Source organism: Syngnathus floridae, chromosome 1 (assembly GCF_059516105.1).
Source record: "Syngnathus floridae isolate MCC-2025c chromosome 1, RoL_Sflo_1.0, whole genome shotgun sequence".
Taxonomy (NCBI): domain Eukaryota; kingdom Metazoa; phylum Chordata; class Actinopteri; order Syngnathiformes; family Syngnathidae; genus Syngnathus; species Syngnathus floridae.
The window spans coordinates 508,683-527,944 of NC_142413.1; the positions used below are offsets into that span (position 1 = coordinate 508,683).

The following is a 19,262-nucleotide window of genomic DNA, read 5'->3' on the forward strand; positions in this document are numbered from 1 at the left end:
ACGGGCAATCAGCGATCAGCGGCGGCCGGCCACGACGGCCACCCACCTACCGCACATCCTTCCTTTGAGCACCGAGCCCGGCCGGCAGAAGAGCGAAGCCCTCCTGCTCTGCAGCGACTGGGTGTCGGCCAGGATCATCTCGGAGGACACGTGGAAGGTGGACAGCGGCTGCCTGGCCAGCGTGCGCTTCAGACGATTGGTCAGCTGCTCCAGCGTTCGCAGGAGCCGCCTCTGATTGGCCACCTCCGCCGAGTCGTTCCTCGACAACGGGAGAGGGACGCTTGCTGGGGGAAAGGCAAAAGCATTTTTTCCCGCCTCATTGTTGCGACGGCCAGCACTTTTTTTCAAGGTTCCGTGTGTGTGTGTGGTTGCTGTTGTTTTTTTAAATCAAACACAAGCCCCAAATAATTTTGTTTATCCAAGCAGTTTGTTTATCTAATTCAGAGATTATTTTGGACTAAGATGCATACGTTTTTTTGTTTTTTTTTAAATATCTTCATCATAAAAAGTTCATATTTTCATATTCCAGGTATTTTTCACACACACAATGGATGTTCACAATGCTGACTGTTTTCGGTCATTGTCTTTTTCAAAAAAGTTCATCATAAAATATTTCAAACATGAAACCATTGTTGTGTGCTCCGAGATATAATACCTAATACTATCATTCCAAAATGACATTAAAACCACATGGATTCTAACATGGGTCATTTCGACCCACTTGGGTGGGTGGTCAGTCAGTCCGTCCGTCCGTCCGTCCGTCCGTCCGTCATAAGTCATCAGTCATCTTCCTACCGGTGATGTTGAAAAAGATCTGGATCTTCTGGTCCCGGGTGGGGCCCCGGATCTTCCGGTGCCTCTTGCTGCGTCTCCCGGCGGGCCGGCGGACGCCCGTGGCCAAACCCGACTCCGAGTAGGCGTAGTCTTGAGCTCCCTGAGGACCCCAACCCCCTGCCACTGAGGGGGAGAGAGAGAGAGAGAGAGAGAAAAAGGAAAGGCGCTCGTCGCTAGTCGCAACGCCCGGCCCGGCCCGGCCCGGCCCGGCCCGCCCGCCCGCTTTCCGCCCAGCGTACCAATGGCGAATCCGTTCTCGTAGTCGTAGTTGTACTCCAGACAGTTGCCTTCTGGGATGACCTCCAGTTTGCACACGACGCCGTCACCGCTGCAGATGTTTGGGAGCTGCAAAGACCAGAAACACGTCAACGTTGACTTTGTGCGTGCGTGCGGTCGGCGCTTCTCACCATGCTTCGCAGTTTGGATTTCAACTCCCCGGCGAAGGACTTGACCAAGTCGGCGTCGTCGCAGCGCGAGGCTTTGAACAGCATCTCGAACGGCTTCAGCCCGTTGTTAGCCACCCGGTTAACTGGTGAGGTGAAGAGAAAAAGAAAAAGAACGTTTGAACGGGGAGCCCGACTTCCGTTTGGGCCCGCCCGCCCGCGACGAACCCGAGCAGTCGGGTCTGTCGGGCGAGTAGGGCGGTTCCCACAAGCCGTCGTGGGCACACACGTAGCTGTGCGCCGCCGCGTCCTGAGTCAAACTGTAGCCCGGCTCGCAGCGCAGCGTGCAGTTGACGCCCTTCTCTTCCTCCGAGCAGACGAACTCTCCGTTCATGGGCACGTACGGCCTCTCGCACGCGGTACCTGGACACGCGCAGACGGATTGGCGTCGCCGGGCCCTGCGCCGACCGACCGGCCGGCCGACCGGCCGGCTGGCCGGCGCCTCGGCGCTTTACCTCGCACGCTGACGGTGAGGTTGCAAGTGCGGCTGTTTTCCGCCGCGTCGCTGGCCGTGTACTGCACCAGCGTCTCGCCTACCGGGAAGAGCCAACCCGGAGAATGGCTCTTGCTTACCCGCAGCCGCCCACCTGTGACAAAACAAAACCAAAAAATGATGTTTGGAAGCTGCTGATTCCGGCGCTCTTCTTTTGGAATGCTCAGACTTGGGAAGGAGAGCTCAAATGGATGGTTGGAGCGATAGATGGAGCGATGGAGCGATGGATGGAGCGATGGATGGATGGATGGATGGATGGATGGATGGATGGATGGATGGATGGATGGAGCGATGGATGGAGCGATGGATGGAGCGATGGATGGATGGATGGAGCGGATGGATGGAGCGGATGGATGGATGGATGGATGGATGGATGGATGGATGGATGGATGGATGGATGGATGGATGGATGGATGGATGGATGGATGGATGGATGGATGGATGGAGAGATATCGGCCAGCCAGCCAGCCAGACAGCCAGCCCGCACAAAGCTATCTCAAGGTATGGTGCGAGCGGCGGCTATATTTAGTTCTGGCATTTGGGTGTGGGCCTGCCTGCAAAAACAAAAGGCAGACGTCCAGAACCGAGCTGGGCTGACGTTGCACGGCCCTGGCGGGAATTCGGTCAGTGGAGCCTATAATTACGTCTGGGTGGGCGGGGCTCCAGACAGGTGGTCGCCGAGGGCCAGACGTCAAGTGACAATTTTGGGACTGTGGCGTATCAGGTGCAAATATTGACACTTGCGGAAATGGCCTTCGCTACTGACTTAAGTTGATTTGTTTTGGGGTTTTTTTTGCATGAAATGACCGACTGGAAGACTTTGCATTTTGACTTCAGCACAAGAGGCATTTTGACGAGAACAGATTGTTTTCATTTTGCCACGCAGGAAGCGAAAAAAATCCAGTTCGTCTTCTTTGGCCGCAACGCACACGAGGCGACTCGACGTGAGTGAGTGAGTGAGTGAGTGAGTGAGTGAGTGAGTGAGTCAGTCAGTCAGTGAGTGAGTGAGTGAGAGACAGAGAGAGAGACGCTCCAAGGGGAGGGGCAGCTTGTTTGAAGCATGTCGCGAAATAAGACCTCGAGCAGTGAAAGGTGCATTTGAGGGCGGCTTGATTTGTTCAAAGCGGCCATCACTACAAAAGTTCAAATCAACATTTTTAAAATAGTAGTGTTGTTTTTCCACATATTTATGTTTCAACAATATCGAGGCATTTCAAAGACAAGGGGGGGAAAAAACTTGGCCAATTTTCCTTGATTTTGCTCTCAGTTTAAAACACTACAAGCGTCAACGTGGTGAGAAAGAGCGTCTCCCTTTTTACCAGTCGCTCGATGGAAAACATCTTGTTTATCCATCGCCAGAGAGGAAAAGAGGAGGGGGGGGGGGGGCTGTGGCTGAGGAGGAGGTTTGCCAGACATACCTGAGTTATCGGAAAACTGCGGCTCCTCCCAAACCACCGCCGTCTGGGCGTCCGTGGCCTGGACCGCGGGCGGGGACCGGCACCTGTCAATCACCGGGGGCTCCGTGTCTAGAAAGGGGGGGGGGGGGAAAGTGACGGCTGCTGTCAGAGGCTTAACCACAACCTCATGTTTCCCATGAAACACCCCCACACATGGAAATGTTCATGGAGGCTTTTCCGCTTGCCTCCTGGGATTACAGACATGCTTTTGGACTTTGGTTTTCTGCACCTGCTGAGATGAATGAGCCGGCTGGATGACTAAGACGGACGGGATGACGCTTTCTGTAAATGTAAGCCTATAATTAGCCTTAGTGAGGCCGCCGATTGCTCCCGAACCCCCCGACAAGGCTTCACGCCATGACGCCCAAGCGCTACTTTTGTTGTAAAAAAAAAAAAAAACGGACACTAGAGTTCCTTGACTTTAAAACAGCAAACAAGCCTTGATTCCAAAAGATGGCGGCAAAACGAAAATTTCTTCAACCTGTCCAGCAGGGTGCAGCAAAGCAATATGTAGGTTTCGATGGCAAGGTTCTTTGACTGCAAGTGAGATGGCGGAAGAGCACTACTTTGCTCCAAATGAAACTCCCCCTCGGCTCATTTCGACACGGCTCTGCGCTCACCGATGACAGTGACCGTGAAAGAACAGTTGGCCCGATTCCCGGAGCGGTCGGCGGCGGCGTAGGTGATGGTCTCCGTTCCGACGGGGAGCAGTTGCGGAGGAGCGTAGACGGGTTTCACCTGCAACGCCACCTAAAGGAGGAACGGCACGCTTGAAGACAGCCAAAAAGGCGCTGCGGCGCTCGCGGCCGAGACGTGACGGAACCTCCTCTCCGGAGTTGTCGGTGGCCACGGGGGCGTCCCAGGCCACGTGAGCGGTACTGCGCCGTTCGTCCGTCTCCACCACCATGCTCTCCGGGCACTGGATGCGCGGCGGCTCCACGTCTGAAGAGGCGCGGGCGGTAAAAGCGTGGCACGCACGCAGGCACGCAGGCACGCACGCAGGCACGCACGCACGCACGCACCTTAGGGGACGGCGGAATACCTTTGCACGCCGCCTTGTGGACGTTGGCGCTCCAGTTGCCCGAGCCCAGACACAGCGCCTTTCTGTTTCCGTGGAGAGCGTATCCCTGGCGACAGGTGAGCATGCAGGCGGAGCCCGGGGACGCCGGCCTTTTGGTGCAGGCGGGGGGCGACACCAGGATGTTCTTCAGGGGCCCGATGGGGGGGCAGCGCCTCTCTGGCCAGGTGACAGACGGACGGACGGACGCCTTAGCACGGAGCGAGACGCACATTCCTTTGAAAACGAGGCTAGAGCGTGGCCCACAACGGGCGGGCTCCTGGACTCCTTTCCACGCACTTCCTTGACACCAAGATGCCGCGAGTTGGCAGCCAAGCACTACTTTTGTCCGCTCTGGTCATGGTTCACTCATGGCTTTTGTCTTTCCCTTTTCATTCTGACATGGTTCCTTGGCGGCCGGACGGCGGCAAAGCACCTGTTTTGTCTCAATGACGCCTCGCGCGTTCAATCGGAGATGAAGGCGCGCAATTGAGGACCTATGCTGTCATTCCTTTGAGCACAAGTGGCGAAATTGGCGCTAGAAAATTGACGGCCGTTAGCAAAGGGGGTTGGCAGAAGGAAGGCTTACCCACACAGCGAGGGAGGGGCCCGCTCCAGCGGGAAGTGGCCAGGCAGGTGACGCGGGGCTCCCCCTCCGCCCGGTAGCCTCGCTGGCAGTCCACTTGGCACTCGGCCCTGTAGGAGGCGCCGCCGTCGCTGCACTTGAGCGTGCCGTGCGCCGGCTCAGCCAGCGGCGGGCAGGAGCGTGCTGACAAAACAAAAAAAATGCTAACCCAACGCTCAGGTCGCTCCTCCTTGCGCAAGTCACGGAATAAAAGCTCTGTTCTTCCTGTGCCTGCGTGATGAATCAACGTAAGCAATTGTATTTATAGTGCCATTTGTAAAACAAAAGTGCTAGAGAAAATGCCGTTTTAAAAAGAGCGTCTTGAAACGTGTCAAGCGACTGCCGTGCTGCTCTCAAGAGGACCGACCGGTGGGGCAATGTGGCTGAGGCACAGCAGAAAGCCCGCTCTCCCATGGGACGGAGGTTCGTTTCGGGGCTTTTGAGGAGGTCGGTGTTAGATGAGCGGAGATTCCGTGTGGAAGGCTGGAGAGCGATTACTTCCTTAAGGTCAGGGGCTGAGTTGCCGTGGATGGACGCGTCGATGGGTCGGCAGAGAGATTTGATATTCAGAGAGGGCTGATGTGGTCGGGATCCTGGCGCCAATTCAAAAAGGAGGTAGGACGCACCGTCGGGAAGGAAAGGAAAGGAAAGGAAAAAGGGAAAGGAAAAAGGGAAAGGAAAAAGGGAAAGGAAAAAGGGAAAGGAAAGGAAAGGAAAGGAAAGGAAAGGAAAGGAAAGGAAAGGAAAGGAAAGGAAAGGAAAGGAAAGGAAAGGAAAGGAAAGGAAAGGAAAGGAAAGGAAAGGAAAAAGGGAAAGCAAAGGCAAATCGTTCTCTGGATATCGTGACGACGGCGGGTGAAGCATTTCAAGTCTGAGCAGCAAAGGGTGAGGAGCGGCCTGCTCAACTCGCACAATGTTTCTCTCATTTGCTGGGCTTTTTTGGCCTGGGGGAAGGGAGGGATGGGGGAGGGCTCTCCAAGGAAACGCCTGTCTGTCTGTCTGTCTGTCTGTTGCTTGTCAAGCTGACAGAAAACACGACCTACACGCCCCCACCCCTCTGTGATTTTGTTTTTTTGAAGTTCCTGATCATTTTTTCAAGTGTCAAGACTTTGAAATCGGCTGCATGGGCTCAATTTGGAAGGAAGGAAGGAAGGAAGGAAGGAAGGAAGGAAGGAAGGAAGGAAGGAAGGAAGGAAGGAAGGAAGGAAGGAAGGAAGGAAACGACATTGGTACTCCAATTAGTTTGGCCAGTTCTCCTTCCCCGCCCGCCGCCGCCAAGCACTGAAAGCATTCCGGAATCAAGCTGAAGATTGGAAAGGGAGTCGCTACTCACGCCGACAGGAGGCGGGCGAGCCCGACCAGGTGGCGTCGGCCCGGCACAGCCGGATGCCCGTGCCGTGGAGATCGAAGCCCGGCTGGCATTTGACGCCGCAGGCCGCGTCGTAGTGGTTGTTGCACACGTTCTGGATGAAGAAGCCGTTTGGCGGAGGGGACAGCGCCGGGCACTGAACCACTGCGGAGGGCAAACATCGTCAGCAAATTTTGCATGCGGTGATGATGATGATGATGATGATGATGATTTGCCTTTCCTTTTCAAAGGCCCGAGCGATGTTTGCAATTACCCCGGCAGGTCAAGTTGGCGGCCCGGTAGCCCGCTTTGCAGACGCAGTCGTCGAGCGAGGTGCTGGCAGGCCGGGACGTGTGCTGCCGGTCCGGGCACGGCAGGCACGTGCCGGGGCCTCCGGGCGTTGCCTCCGGCTTGTAGGTGCCTGGTGGGCATGCTGCAAAAAAAAAAAATTCCCCAAAATCAAATCAGCTCTAAGAAAGTGGCGAAAAGCTTTTTGAATGACACATGATGAAAACCAGGATGTGGAAGCAACCCCTTCTTTTTCTTTCTTTTTTTTTTTGGGGGGGGGGGACGATTTCAGATGGTCGCTCATAAACCGTGCGACTCCACACCCACGCGCATATTTCCACATTCTGGGAAAATAGGCCGGGGGAAAACTCTCCACGGGTTTGGCGGGGTATCTGTAGGCGGGCCCTCAGGCAAGCAGACATCTGACGCGTTTTCCCTTCCAACTCATTTGGAGCTCAGAGGCTGAACGCAGGAAGTCTGCTACTTTGGTTGAGGGCCAAAGTCCGGCAAGGCTGCAGACACGCCGCCTCGTTGGACTTTCTGGGCTTGTTGCGCCAGGAAGTGATGAAGGACGAAAGAATGAAGAAATGCATCAGCAGCATCAGCAGCAGCAGCCATCTTTCACGGTGAATCATGGAGCTGTTCCAAACGGACCTGAACTTGAGGCTTGGCCAATTACCAAGCGGCGAGTGAAAAAGAAGGAAAAGGAAAACAAAGCATGAAGCCTTTCAGTAAAAAAGTTCCCAACATGGCGACGGCGCCGGTCGTTTCGGTGGGTCCCCGTGTACATTGCGAGGCCGGCTCCCAGCAAATCCACAAACACATGCCGGGAAAGGCACGGTGCAATTAGAAACGAGCCGAGAACCCGCCTCTTATCTTGCACGCAAAGCGTCTAATTGCAAGGCGGCCAATCTCACAATTTGATGTTACCGACGCAAAATATGTCCCGCACATCTGGTCCCGGTCAGCATCTGGTTTATTTGATCCGGCGAGCCGAGTCGGCCCATTCCAGATGGTCCAAACTCGTCCGTCTCGCCGTGCGCTTTGATTTTCGCCTGCGTGGTCCAAAGAAAACCTTTGCATGGCCGCCCGCCCGCCCGCCCGCCGATGCCGCTGGGTACCTGCGCACTCGTGCTGCAGCCCCTTTCCGAAGTAGCCCTTCTCGCAGACGCAGTCGTAGCGGCCGCTGTGCGTGCCGCACTTGCAGCTGGCCATCACGTCGCAGCAGTCGCGGCCGGCCGGGCACAAGGACGAGCATCGGGACGGGTCCTCCTGGATGTAGCTGCCCGTGGGCAGATCTGGCAAATACGGGCCAGCCGGCGTCAAAAGCCGTCCGGGCGGGCCCGGGAGCGCGCCGGCGATTACCTTCGTGCAGCGCCCGGCGAGCCAGCGCTTCAAACTCGGCAAAGTTGTGCAGCAGGTAGCAGTGCTGCTCCTTGGGGTGCGAGGCCATGTCGTGCAGCTCCCGGATGTTGCCCTGCCAGATGCCCAGCGTGAAAATTTCCACGCCGCGCTCCCTCAGGGCCGCCGCCACGGGGCGAGGATCTCCACCGTTGGAGTAGCCGTCGGTGATCAGGAAGATGACCTTGCTGGCGTTGGCTCGGGAGTGACGCAGGATTTGCTACGGTGACACCCCACACAAACAAGAGAGAAAAAATACAAAAAGGCTTTGGTAAATGTACATTTTTTCATTTTTAAATTTGAGCTGAATCATTTTTCCAGCTTCCTTTGACACGCTTGAACGCTGTTGGTGCGGGGCCGGGCTGGAGCCGCACGGGCAGGACCGGGCTGGAGCCGCACGGACAGGACCGGCGTGAAAATGGACCGACGTCACGCGTGACCACTAAAAGCAGCCCTCGGTCGCAGGCGGCTCCAAACGCCGACCTCAGCGGGAGGGAGAAGGGGAGAACGGGCTCAAGCGCTCACCATTTCTCCACGCGGCAGACGAGGCGGCGGCCCGCCGGCGCTAGCTCCAAAAGCAGACGCCGATCCGCTTCCCAAACTAACATACAATTAGACGCTCTTTCTTTTTCGAGGGTCCCAGCAGCTCAAATTCTCTCTTGCTGCCTGCCCGGTGGAGCCGGGGAACGGGAAAAGTCGCTACTACTCATTTTGGTGGTGCCAAGTAACGACGTTGAAGTCAGCTGAAGCGTATTGAAAAACAAAAACAAAAAAACACCAAGGCAAGGATGAATCTCTGTCCAACATGTGCTTTTACTTTTCTGTTTGCTTGTTTTTTTTTGTCTGCAGAAAGATTGTGAAGAATATGAGCCTTTTGTTGCAGTGATGCCAGGTGGCGTTTAAAAGTTTGGGGGGGATGGAAAAAACAATGACACAAAATAAAAGCAAATTCTTCCCATGTTTTTGTTTGTTTGAAAAAAAGAATTGAAGAAAAACTACAAATATGTTCATATAGTTGATGAACGTTTTTTCGCTCCTTTCATATAATCAAGCTTTCCATTTGAATGATGAAAATGAATCCAAACTTTTAAGCCAACTTCCAAATTGGATTGTTTTCAACACAGCAACTGTTTGGGTGTACCAAGTCTTGCCGTGCATTAGTTGGGATGATGCTGCGGGGCGGGGCGGGGCAAATCTCGTCCAAGCGGGAGAGAACGAGCCGTCGACATAGCGGACCGTGGGATTTGGAGGCATGCAGACGGGGAGCCTCGATAGCAAGCCGCACGGCGACATCCAAAAAACGCTCCCATGACTTTTTGCTCCGAAAACAACAAGAACGAGAGCAATTTGACAACATCCGCTCGCTGCGTGTGGGAAATCTCAACGCCCGCTGGGAAGTGAGCGTGCTCATTTTGCGGCGGGCGCTATCTGCTTTGGGTAGACAAACATCAACACACAACACGGGGCCGGCGTGCTTTTCAGCAAGGAGTCGCTAGGCCACATGTGGTCAGACTAATATTTGGCAGTTACAGCGACAAGTGCGTGCTAACGGCCTCCGTATCACCTCTGTCTCCCGACACGTCAACGTGGTCAAAGCCGTTCCGACGCGTGACCGATGGCGAGCACCCGCTGCCGCAACGACCACGGAAGCCGGAGGGGGCCAGATTCCTCAACTCCGCATGCGCTACCAGAGCCATTGTGCTATTTTAAGCCTCTGGGGGCGGCGGCGTACGTGCTCAAGGGGGAAAGCGCTGGTGTCTGGAATGCAGGTGAGCCATCCCCCCCCCCCCCCCTTTGCAAAACTGGGGTCATTTCCAGACACTGAAGGTTCTCCACCAATCCCTACCGACTTGAAGTCCTTTGACAGAGACAAACGGGGCCTCGCGGGCGTTGACCTCGGCCGACCTGACCTGTCTGCTCGTCGCCACGGATACAATTCAAAGATCGCGACGGAGCGGCGACGTATCGCACCACCCGACGTGGCAACCCGATACAGGTGCGGATACTCGGATGAAGCACAACTAGCGACTTGACTCATTTCATTCTATAACGATGTGACACGGTCGCCGTCGGGCCTTTGACCTCTTCAATTGAAGTGCTACTTTGGCACCAAGGAACTATGTTCAGGTGGACTTGGAATTTCAGTCAGACAAAAGTAGTGCTTTGCCGCCATCTTGAGACCGTGGAACGACGGCAATGCGAGTTGACGCGTTTTGTTTGGACAAAAGTAGCGCTTTGTCACCCTCTTGTGGCGTTCCGCTGTCAAAGTAAGTTGAGGTGTTTCGTTTCAACAAAAGTAGCGCTTTGTCGCCATCTTGCGGCATCTGGGTGAGTGGACATTTAGACAAAAGTAGCGCTTTGTCTGCACACTGTGGCGCATTGATGTGAAGGCAGTGCATCGAGGACTTTCATTTGGAGCAAAGTGGTGCTGTCAAACAATTGGATTGAGTGGCTGCTCCATCATTTTCACTCAGCCTCAGCACATCAAACACTCGCGCGCACCTCACCATGCGCTTGGGCCACGCTTCCCTGGTTTTTCTGAGCCGGGGGCGGAGCGACGGGCTCCCTCCGTGGGAGTTTGACGTTGCGGCAAAGCGGACACCGCCCACAGTCAAATGGGGCAAACAAATTCAAGCCAAACAATCCATCACTCTGATTGGCCGCTGGCCGAGAACAAATTGACGCTCGTGCGCAAAGCGGGGAAAAAAGCGCCATGATTAAGCTCAGCAAATTGCTTTTCGTTGAAATAAAGGAATGAATGAATAAAATGGCGCCCTAGCAGCTAAAAGGCCACGTTGAGCCCAAAATCTGACCTTTTGGTACAACAGCGCTTGTGCGTACTTTTGCCACCACCAGAAAATCCAACTTTTGCTGCGACCACCACCTCACCTCCGCTGCCTGCGCTCTCGCAAATATTATGACCGCGGAGCTCGTCGTCTTCAGTCCGGACGGAAACAGAGTGAGGGGGGGGCATTGTGCTGACTCACTGGAATGAGAGTGGCGTTATTCGTTTGGCCTGCCGCGGCTTGGCGAGGCCCGCGACGGCCATTGATATTTTTAGCGCCGCTTCAGAGTTGATAAAGCAATGACGCGAGGCGTCTGTTTCCTGCGTGGAGGCGTCAAAGGCTTCCCTTCCCGCGTGACTTTGTTAGCCTCCGACGCTAACTGCCCACCTTGCAGGTTGACACGCTGGCGAATTCCAGCATCTCTCTTGACCCAGATTCAAAGAAAACAAAAAACATTCTTTCTTGACCTCTCCAGCTTTTTTCCATCCACTTTCTCCCACTCACTCCCCCCCCCCCCCCACTAAAAAGCCCAAGCCAAGCCGCGTGTCCGCCAGAAGGCGAGACGGCGCGGTCTCGCGAGGACAAGTACGGAAAAAGACAAGCTGTCTTCAAATGTCAAAGTTTCCTCGGGTGAGGAAAAAAGAATTCCCTATATTGTCCCCTCATTTTCTGTCTGCATTCTTTCCACAAGCTAAGCAAGAAAAAAAAAAATGGGAGGTGCAAAAGTGAGACATGAGCAAGACACGAGACGGACGGAGACCATAGAGTCGTGTCTCGACATGCGAGCCTGCCTGCTGGAAAAATGTCTCCCTCCTTTAATGGATCCCAGCCCCCGAGAGGCGCAAACATGGCTGGCCCTGTTCGGATGATTACGTCATTAGCAATCGCCGGCGTGCGTCATCCCTGCCGCTTTCCCACACAAGGCCAAAAACGGGATTATCTAACTGGACGTGCCACTTGCTACTACTTCCTGGGCTGCAAGCTTCAGGACCCTTGCTCGCTCGCAAGGGGATTCAATCGATTGAATGTTGGGGAAGATAGATGGAGCCTGGCCAGGAGTCTCGTTATCAGACGCCGAGTTGAAAAAGCCTCCTGAGGGACAAGCTGTGAGCCGCCGGAAGGCTAATGGCAGTCAGCTCTGACGCGTCAAACGTATGGCGTGGTTTTCGCCAACGCCTTTATCCGGCGCCGGCCGCATACCACCAACACGCCGGCCGCATACCACCAACACGGCGGGTGTAAGGCTGCTCACATCAACAAACCGGAAACAAGCTAACCTTTGAGCTGCGCTTAAGATGGCAAACTCACCAAATGAGAAAAAAAAGGGCCATGGCAGACCGATGGCACTTTTTCACTGACTATTTCCAATGAGCCGCGATCAAACGCTAACAGTTGCCGTGATCAAACGCTAACACGCTAACAGTTGCCGTGATCAAACGCTAACACGCTAACAGTTGCCGTGATCAAATGCTAACACGCTAACAGTTGCCGTGCTCAAATGCTAACACGCTAACGGTTGCCGTGCTCAAACGCTACCATGCTAACAGTTGCCGTGATCAAATACTAACACGCTAACACCTAGCAAAATAGCAAGCCGCTCACTGCTAACATATAGCAGGACAGCAGGTTGAATGGAAAAAACCGACAAGCATTTCACAGCACGTTCCATTGCTCCAATGCTAACGCGCTCCTCGTCGCTATGCTAACACATGGCAAGGTAACCTTTCATCTGGAGATCTGGAGAACTCCAACAGTAGCATTTAGAGAATAGGGAAAGTGCTGAAGCCAATTGAAAATGAAGTCTTCTTCTACTACGGCCAATCAAAGTATTAGTTTGGCATCTTGGTGCTATGTTCCGTTGCAACACAAGATGTGCTTTGCCGCCATCTTGCGGCACCTACAGGGAGTCGTACGCATTTTCAGCGGTGGCGGCCTCTGTAGTCGGCACGCAGTTCCCCGCGGCGTGGCCGTTCCAGTCAAATGCTAACAGTTGCTGCGCTAACATAGCAAGCCGCTAGCTGGCTCGCCGGCCGGCTGGCATGGTCACGGACGACTTTTGGACTCACCGCAGCCCGCTGGAAGGCTCCTTTGGTGTAGGTGCCCCCTCCTCGGTAATTAATCGCCGGGATCTCCTTGTTGAAGAGGGAGCACTTGTGCTGGTGCGGCTTGGGGGCCGTGATGTGGTCCACCCGCGTCACCACGTGGGTCTTGGAGGAGAAGGTGACGAGGGCCACGCGCGTGTTCTCCGCCGTCACGGGGAAGTCGGAGAGCATCTTGCGCACAAAGCGCAGTTCGCTGCCAAAATTGCCGGCGCCGACGCTGGACGACTCGTCCACCAGGAAGACCAGGTCCAGGCAGGCGCCCTTGTCGCGGAGCTGCCGGACATTGCGCTTGAAGGCCACGCCGAGGCGCGCCACTCTCCTCTCGGCGCTCTCTGAAAGGTTGCCGGCCCACGGCGAAGGCGCCATTTGGCGGGACTGCGACGGAGCGGCGCTCCGGACGTCGGCCACGCACAGGACCAGGAGGCAACAAGTCCACGGCGCTGTGGACCTCTGCCACCACATGGTGAGGAGCTCCGAGGAAGGTCTCTGCGGAGGTCAAGGCGCACTTACAAGGAGATCAAGGCGTCCTGCGCACGGGACAAAAAAACCACAAATGAACACTCCGACCACCAATTTCCACATTTGCGGCACAGATCCGTCGTCGGCATTTCTTGCCCGATCCAAAGCAAAATTGTTTCCCGAATTTTGCACCCCTTCGAGTCGTGGTGACTTGAACGTGTGCTGACTATTTTCCAGCAAAATCCCCCATTCTGATTTGTCTTTTTTTTTTTTTTGGTACCTAATTCTTCTGGAGCGATTCAACCCGCCACAATTTGCGTCCCGGAAGCTTAAAAGCATCGCTTGCTTCTTGCCGAGTCCTCCGCTTGCTCCATCTGCCAGATCCCCCTTGTTTTCCTGCTAAAGCTAAATCCCAAAGCCCATCCTTTGGAGTCCGCTCCCGGCGCGCCGTCCGACCGACTGACTGAGCGACCCTCTTCCTGTGCGACGCTCCTCGCTCTGAATGCTCCTTTGCTCTCCGCCCGCCCGCCCGCCAGCCAGCCAGCCAGCCAGCCCGCCAGCCACAATCCTTCAGGAGGAGGGCGGAATCCAAAGTTGGGAGACAGAGAGAGGCTGAGGGGGGAAAAGGGGGCAGTCCAGCCGCGGCGCTGGTGAAGTCATTTTTTGTCTCGCTCGCTCGCTCGCTGTGTCTCACCTCCCCCTTCAAGTGCGGACTGTCTACATTCCCCAAGAGGAGAAGAGAAGAGAAGAGCGGGGCTGGCCGGCCGGCGCCGCCAAGCACCACAACGGGATCATGAGGCTAAGGAGAAAGTCAGAGATTCCCAAATTGCTTGTCCCTCTCTGTCCTCCCCCCAAAGTTTTTTTTTTTTCAGCAGCGGACGCTCAAAATGGTTAAATGAGAGGAGGTGGCCCAATTTGTGCTTTTTTTTTTTACCAAAAATACGAGCACGTTTCAATTTAACGTCAAAGATGGCAATTCTTCACCCCAAATTGCCACATTTTCCATTGAAGTGATGAAAATAGGGGCGGGGCAACATGGTGGCCGCCCCTCTCGGCCCCTCCCCCACCCAAGAGTCCACTCACGCCAGTAAAATGAGCACACCTGACATTTTGCTCTCATTTGGACGTGCAAGGAATTAGTCAGCATTCTCCGCCAGCGTCCATTTCAACGATTTCGAGAATACGCTTCGCCCAAACCCAAGGCCCGAGGGCCACATACGGCCCGGGCCCGGGCCCGGCACATCATTTGATGCGTCCCGCCAAGACAAATTGTGCATGGACTTCACGTGTCAATACTGAAATTACAAATTGTCTTCACGTTTGAAAAAATAGCCATTTTTGTTACCGTTCGTCTTTTGAAAATATTTGAACTTTTTACGAGTCTGTGACTTCAAAACTAGTTCTTCATCAGTTTGTTGACAGTCATAATGGTCCTCCGAAGGAAACTTGAGTACAATGCGGCCCGTGATAAAAACCAGTTTGAAAGTGTCTCTCCTCAACAACGGTCCGTCCAGACGGAGACGTTCGTTCACGCACGCACGCACGCACGCACGCACGCACGCATGCCAAAACGAGCGACACACATGGCGGAGGAAAACAAATGCTCACGTGGTAACTTTCTCCTTTTCCAAGCGCCTTCATATTGTCCAGCCCCATTTGCTACGTCTGAGTGGATTGTCTTCCGTTTGAACGCAAAAACGCGAGTGTGGGTTTATGTGGCCACATCCTCAGCAACGCGCATCGACGCGTGCGCGCGCCCACGTTCAATCCCCTCCTGAGGACGAACTTGCTAGCAAGCCTGATGAGGTCTGCGGTGCCAAACAAGCCGGAAGTCCCAGCTGCGAGCCGAAACTTTGACTTGTCCTACTTCTACTTCTATTCCACATTGCGCGTGTTGTGTGTGCATATAGGAAATGTACCTGAGTGCAGGGAGGGTTGAAAAAGTAGCCTGAGCGCTTCCTCGACTCAGCCTTCTGTCTTGCTACGTGTTAGCATCGTTAGCATTTGTTCCGTTCTCATCAACACTGACTGAATTTCAGACGAAAGGAGAATCTTAACTTGAGCCTTGCCTTGACTTCTCCTTCTCTTTTTTGACTCATTTCTAAGGTGGCATTGAAGAGTTGTCTTACACTGCCCTCTCTCGACGGCTGATTGTCATTGCAACTGCAGGTGGCCGCAGACGACTGAATTAGCCCGAGTCTGTTTTGACGCGCACAAAACTCACAAATTCACAAAGGCGGAACAAATGTAATGCTGTTATTCTCATCATTAAATGTTAACTTTTGACCTGGAATTTAAATAAATTGCATTGCCGTCCAGTCGTCAAACATCGTCGAGGATGGTTTCAGTTAACTTGTAAAAAATACACGGAGCTTGCTTATTTTATATCTCATTCTGTTATGAGACAATACAGATCTGGTCATTTCTTGAGGTACGTTACGTAAACAATAATATCGGTATGGCCACACGCGGCAGTCATATCGCAGATCGCTTGTTTTTTGTGCAGCCCTAATTTGCATCACTACTGTATTCATCCTAAAGCAATGACGCAGAAGATAAGATAGTTCTGATAATAATTCAATGCTCGGCAATGGCAAGGCAGAAAAACAGACACGCACAGCCATGGAACGTCTCCCTCAATATTGCACATGCAATCTGAGTAATTCCAAATAATTGCCACAAGACGGCAGCAAAGCCCCACCACGCATATCAAGAAAGAACTTTGACCCGAGCTCATCTAGACAGCATTAGCAGCCATCCACCGCTGGGGAAACAAACAAAAAATAATAAGAAGTGTGACTGCGGGGACTGTTTTCTTGTCCGTCTACATGTGTTGCTGCACCGTTCATGTTCATTTACGGTTGAAGCTTCCATGGCCGCAAATTGGCAGTTTATATACATATATATATATATATATATATATATATATATATATATATATACATACATACATACATATATACATAGTACATATACATATATATTTATTTTTCTATATATATATATATGACATAATATTTTCAAATTGGCTGTGAATTGGGGAAAAAATTTATTCTTCTATGTATGTCTGTTTTATGTACTTATGGATGTGCTAATTCATGTATATATATTATGTAAATTGGCTTGAATAACTTTGGGGGAAAGCTGCAATTACATTTTTTTTTTCTTTCACTTCAACGTGAATGCCAAAATGCAGTTGGCTTTCTGCAGCACGCGTCAGCCAGAAGATCAATTGATCCACGTGATTCCAACGCGCTGGAGAAGCAAGCAGCAAGCAGCAAGCAAGCGTCCGGCCGGCTTCCATGTTACCAGGCTAAATATAACCGTCGAGCTGCACTCCCGTAAATATTTCATGGGCTCAAGTAAGATGGGCGGAGGCCAGCCAGCCAGCCAGCCAGCCAGCCGGCCAGCCAGCCGGCCGGCCGGCCGGCCGCCGCACGCTCGCCCATCCATCACGCGAGCATCCCGCCAAATCGACGGGCAAATGAGTCTGACGGCTCGTCGATGATGCGCGCTGGCTGCCAAGCTGCCCATCCGGGGAGGGTGCCATTTGGAGAGCCCCATTGTGGGAAAAGTCCACACGCGAGGATGGTGTGACATTCAACACCTTCTCCTCCGTACACTGCGTCTCTAGTCTTTTCAGGAATATGCACCAAAAACAGGCCAGTTGGAATTGTGCCAACGTGGTGATCAAAGTGCGTGCAGCGACAATGATGGCGCCTCTTCCCTTTGCTTCCATATTCCTGAGGGAGGAACAAGAGAGAGTCTCATTCAGAACTGGAGTACAAAGCAAGGGAAGGGATCAAGTGCTGTGCGGACAAATCAAAAAAAGGAGATTTAAAAAAGCTAGGCGGTCCTATCTTGGGCCGGCGAGAACCGGATCCAACCAGGCTCCCTTGAAAACAGCCAAGAGGGCGGAAACCAATATGACAGGCACAATACAAGGGGGGGGGGTCTACAGTTACAATGTTGTCAAAGTCAAAGTCAAAGCTTGTTCGAATTTGTTCAATAGATATCAAGAGACAAACGTGAGCTGATGACGGGACACACACCGGGTCCGACGGGCCTAGCGTCGGGTCCCGGCGTCCTTGGCTCCCAAGTCAGATCGGGGTCGTCTCGGGGCGTGCGTCTCTTGGAAACCTTTTAAGGATCATTTGTTTCCAAAATGCAATGATTGGGTTCTATTGGAGTCAATTGGGGAGGGGCATTATTTTGCTGTTGTCGTGCCAATGCAGCAACACACACGCAGCTTCCCATGTCACTCACACGTGTTATTGTTTGAAATTAAAAACACAAATCAATTGGGCGCATTTCAATTTCCATTTGTACGTCCAGGTACTTGTTGCCTGCTTTGGCTTTCCGGGGGGGGGTGAAACGTGGCACGCCTTGCGGAGCAGGCGCTTGTCATACTTTAGCGGCCATATTTAGCTAAAGGGGTGACCGGGCCAAAATCTCAGCCCGAGCGAGGTATGACGCCATGCACGTTTTGGAAACTCTGCACGTGTTTTGGAACACATTGTCCCTGGGCGGGCGGGTGGGGCGTGTTTCTGGGTGCGCGGTAAACACGCGGCTCCGATTACGACCCCCCCCCCCCCCCCCCCCCTCTTTGGCTTCTTCTTCCTCCTCCTCCAAGACTTTCTGCCCCCTCTTTCCACTCGCTTCACTGTAAATTCACACATTCCTCTTTGGCGCATTCAAATGTTGTTTGTTTTTTTTCTTCTTTTTTTGGGCCGCCTCCTCCCAGCGCCGTGTTTACAAACAGTTCCCCAAAGGCTCGGAGGAAAACATTGGACTGAATGCAGACTGGGCTGATCGAAGCAAATGCTTGAATTGTCATTGTCTCTCCAACTGCGCTTAACTTAAGTCCTTCCACTGAGCGCTTCAAAGTGGCATTCAAGGCCGGCTGTGGGTTGGGCCTTCTTCGGACCTTGAGCTCAGGCAAAGTCCATCAAAGTTTGAAGAAGGAACTTCCTTCCTTCCTTCCTTCCTTCCTTCCTTCCTTCCTTCCTTCCTTCCTTCCTTCCTTCCTTCCTTCCTTCCTTCCTTCCTTCCTTCCTTCCTTCCTTCCTTCCTTCCTTCCTTCCTTCCTTCCTTCCTTCCTTCCTTCCTTCCTCTCTCCCTCTCTTCCTCCCTCCCTCCCTCTCTTCCTTCCTTCCTTCCTTCCTTCCTTCCTTCCTCTCTCCCTCTCTTCCTCTCTTCCGCCCCTCCTCCCTTCCTTCCATCCTCCCCTCCTTCCTTCCTTCCTTGCAAGCGTCCTTTTGCACAGCCTGAACATTTACTCGAGTATGCAAAGTCATTGGCTGTAAAAAAGCAAGCGCGACTTGAATCATTTTGGAGCCTCACATTTGCTTTTTGTTTGGACATGTTTGCAAAGTTGCACAGTGCGCGAGCGGAAGGCGACGCTTAAAAGACGAGGCGCCGGGTTCGTCCGATTTCGACTTCCGGCGGCTCGGCAAGTCGTCCAATGCGAGAAGCGCCGTCGCTTGGTTTCAACTGCTTGAGGACGCGCTTGCAAATCAGCCTCTTTCCTTGCACACGAGCAAGTGATGGCAGCGGCCTCCCTCCCTCCCTCCCTCTCCAGGTTGCCCACGTTTGTATGCCACTGTTCCAATTTCCCATCGGAAACAAGACGAAACGGGGAGGGGGGGGGGGGGCGCTTACTTATTAACAGCTTTATCTGGAGAATCTGCGTCTGTTGCCCGCCAGCGCCTGCGTGATGGAAAGGCGCTGCGCACATCACACAACAAGTGTGCAATGGAGGGGGCGAGCAAAAAGGCCCGCTTCCGGCCTGGCCAATCGCTCGCAGCGGCACGCCGCTGAGTCAGGACATTGCGGTCCGGTTCAAAACACTGTCGCCTTTCCTCTTGCGCAAGGCTGACCGTGCCTGTGCATTCGGGAAAAAAAACCTCTCACAGCTCCTTCTGGTCAATTTTCTCAAGCTTTGAGGCTAAACTACATCTCCGGCCCTC

The 19,262-nt window shown here is 53.5% G+C and overlaps 1 protein-coding gene across 4 annotated transcripts in view; it reads right to left on the minus strand.

The window, feature by feature from the left end:
- Positions 1-15,386, minus strand: part of svep1 (sushi, von Willebrand factor type A, EGF and pentraxin domain containing 1) — a 30,001-nt gene extending 14,615 nt beyond the window's left edge. For 2 of the 4 annotated variants that reach the window (XM_088392790.1, XM_088392609.1), the window contains exons 1-17: positions 15,213-15,386; positions 12,799-13,361; positions 7,911-8,166; positions 7,667-7,843; positions 6,532-6,690; positions 6,243-6,422; positions 4,874-5,053; positions 4,270-4,464; positions 4,051-4,169; positions 3,848-3,977; positions 3,189-3,296; positions 1,733-1,864; positions 1,446-1,640; positions 1,242-1,363; positions 1,074-1,179; positions 796-957; positions 51-284 (exon numbers count right to left, since the gene is read on the minus strand). In XM_088392790.1, coding sequence (XP_088248916.1) covers positions 51-284; positions 796-957; positions 1,074-1,179; positions 1,242-1,363; positions 1,446-1,640; positions 1,733-1,864; positions 3,189-3,296; positions 3,848-3,977; positions 4,051-4,169; positions 4,270-4,464; positions 4,874-5,053; positions 6,243-6,422; positions 6,532-6,690; positions 7,667-7,843; positions 7,911-8,166; positions 12,799-13,296 — 2,953 coding nt within the window. In that variant the 5' untranslated portion in view covers positions 13,297-13,361; positions 15,213-15,386. Of the gene's footprint in view, positions 1-50; positions 285-795; positions 958-1,073; positions 1,180-1,241; positions 1,364-1,445; positions 1,641-1,732; positions 1,865-3,188; positions 3,297-3,847; positions 3,978-4,050; positions 4,170-4,269; positions 4,465-4,873; positions 5,054-6,242; positions 6,423-6,531; positions 6,691-7,666; positions 7,844-7,910; positions 8,167-12,798; positions 13,362-13,573; positions 13,844-14,901; positions 15,098-15,212 lie in introns of those variants that run through there. The other 2 variants (XM_088392720.1, XM_088392661.1) reach the window with 2 other exon arrangements.
- Between the last annotated feature and the right edge of the window lie 3,876 nt (positions 15,387-19,262).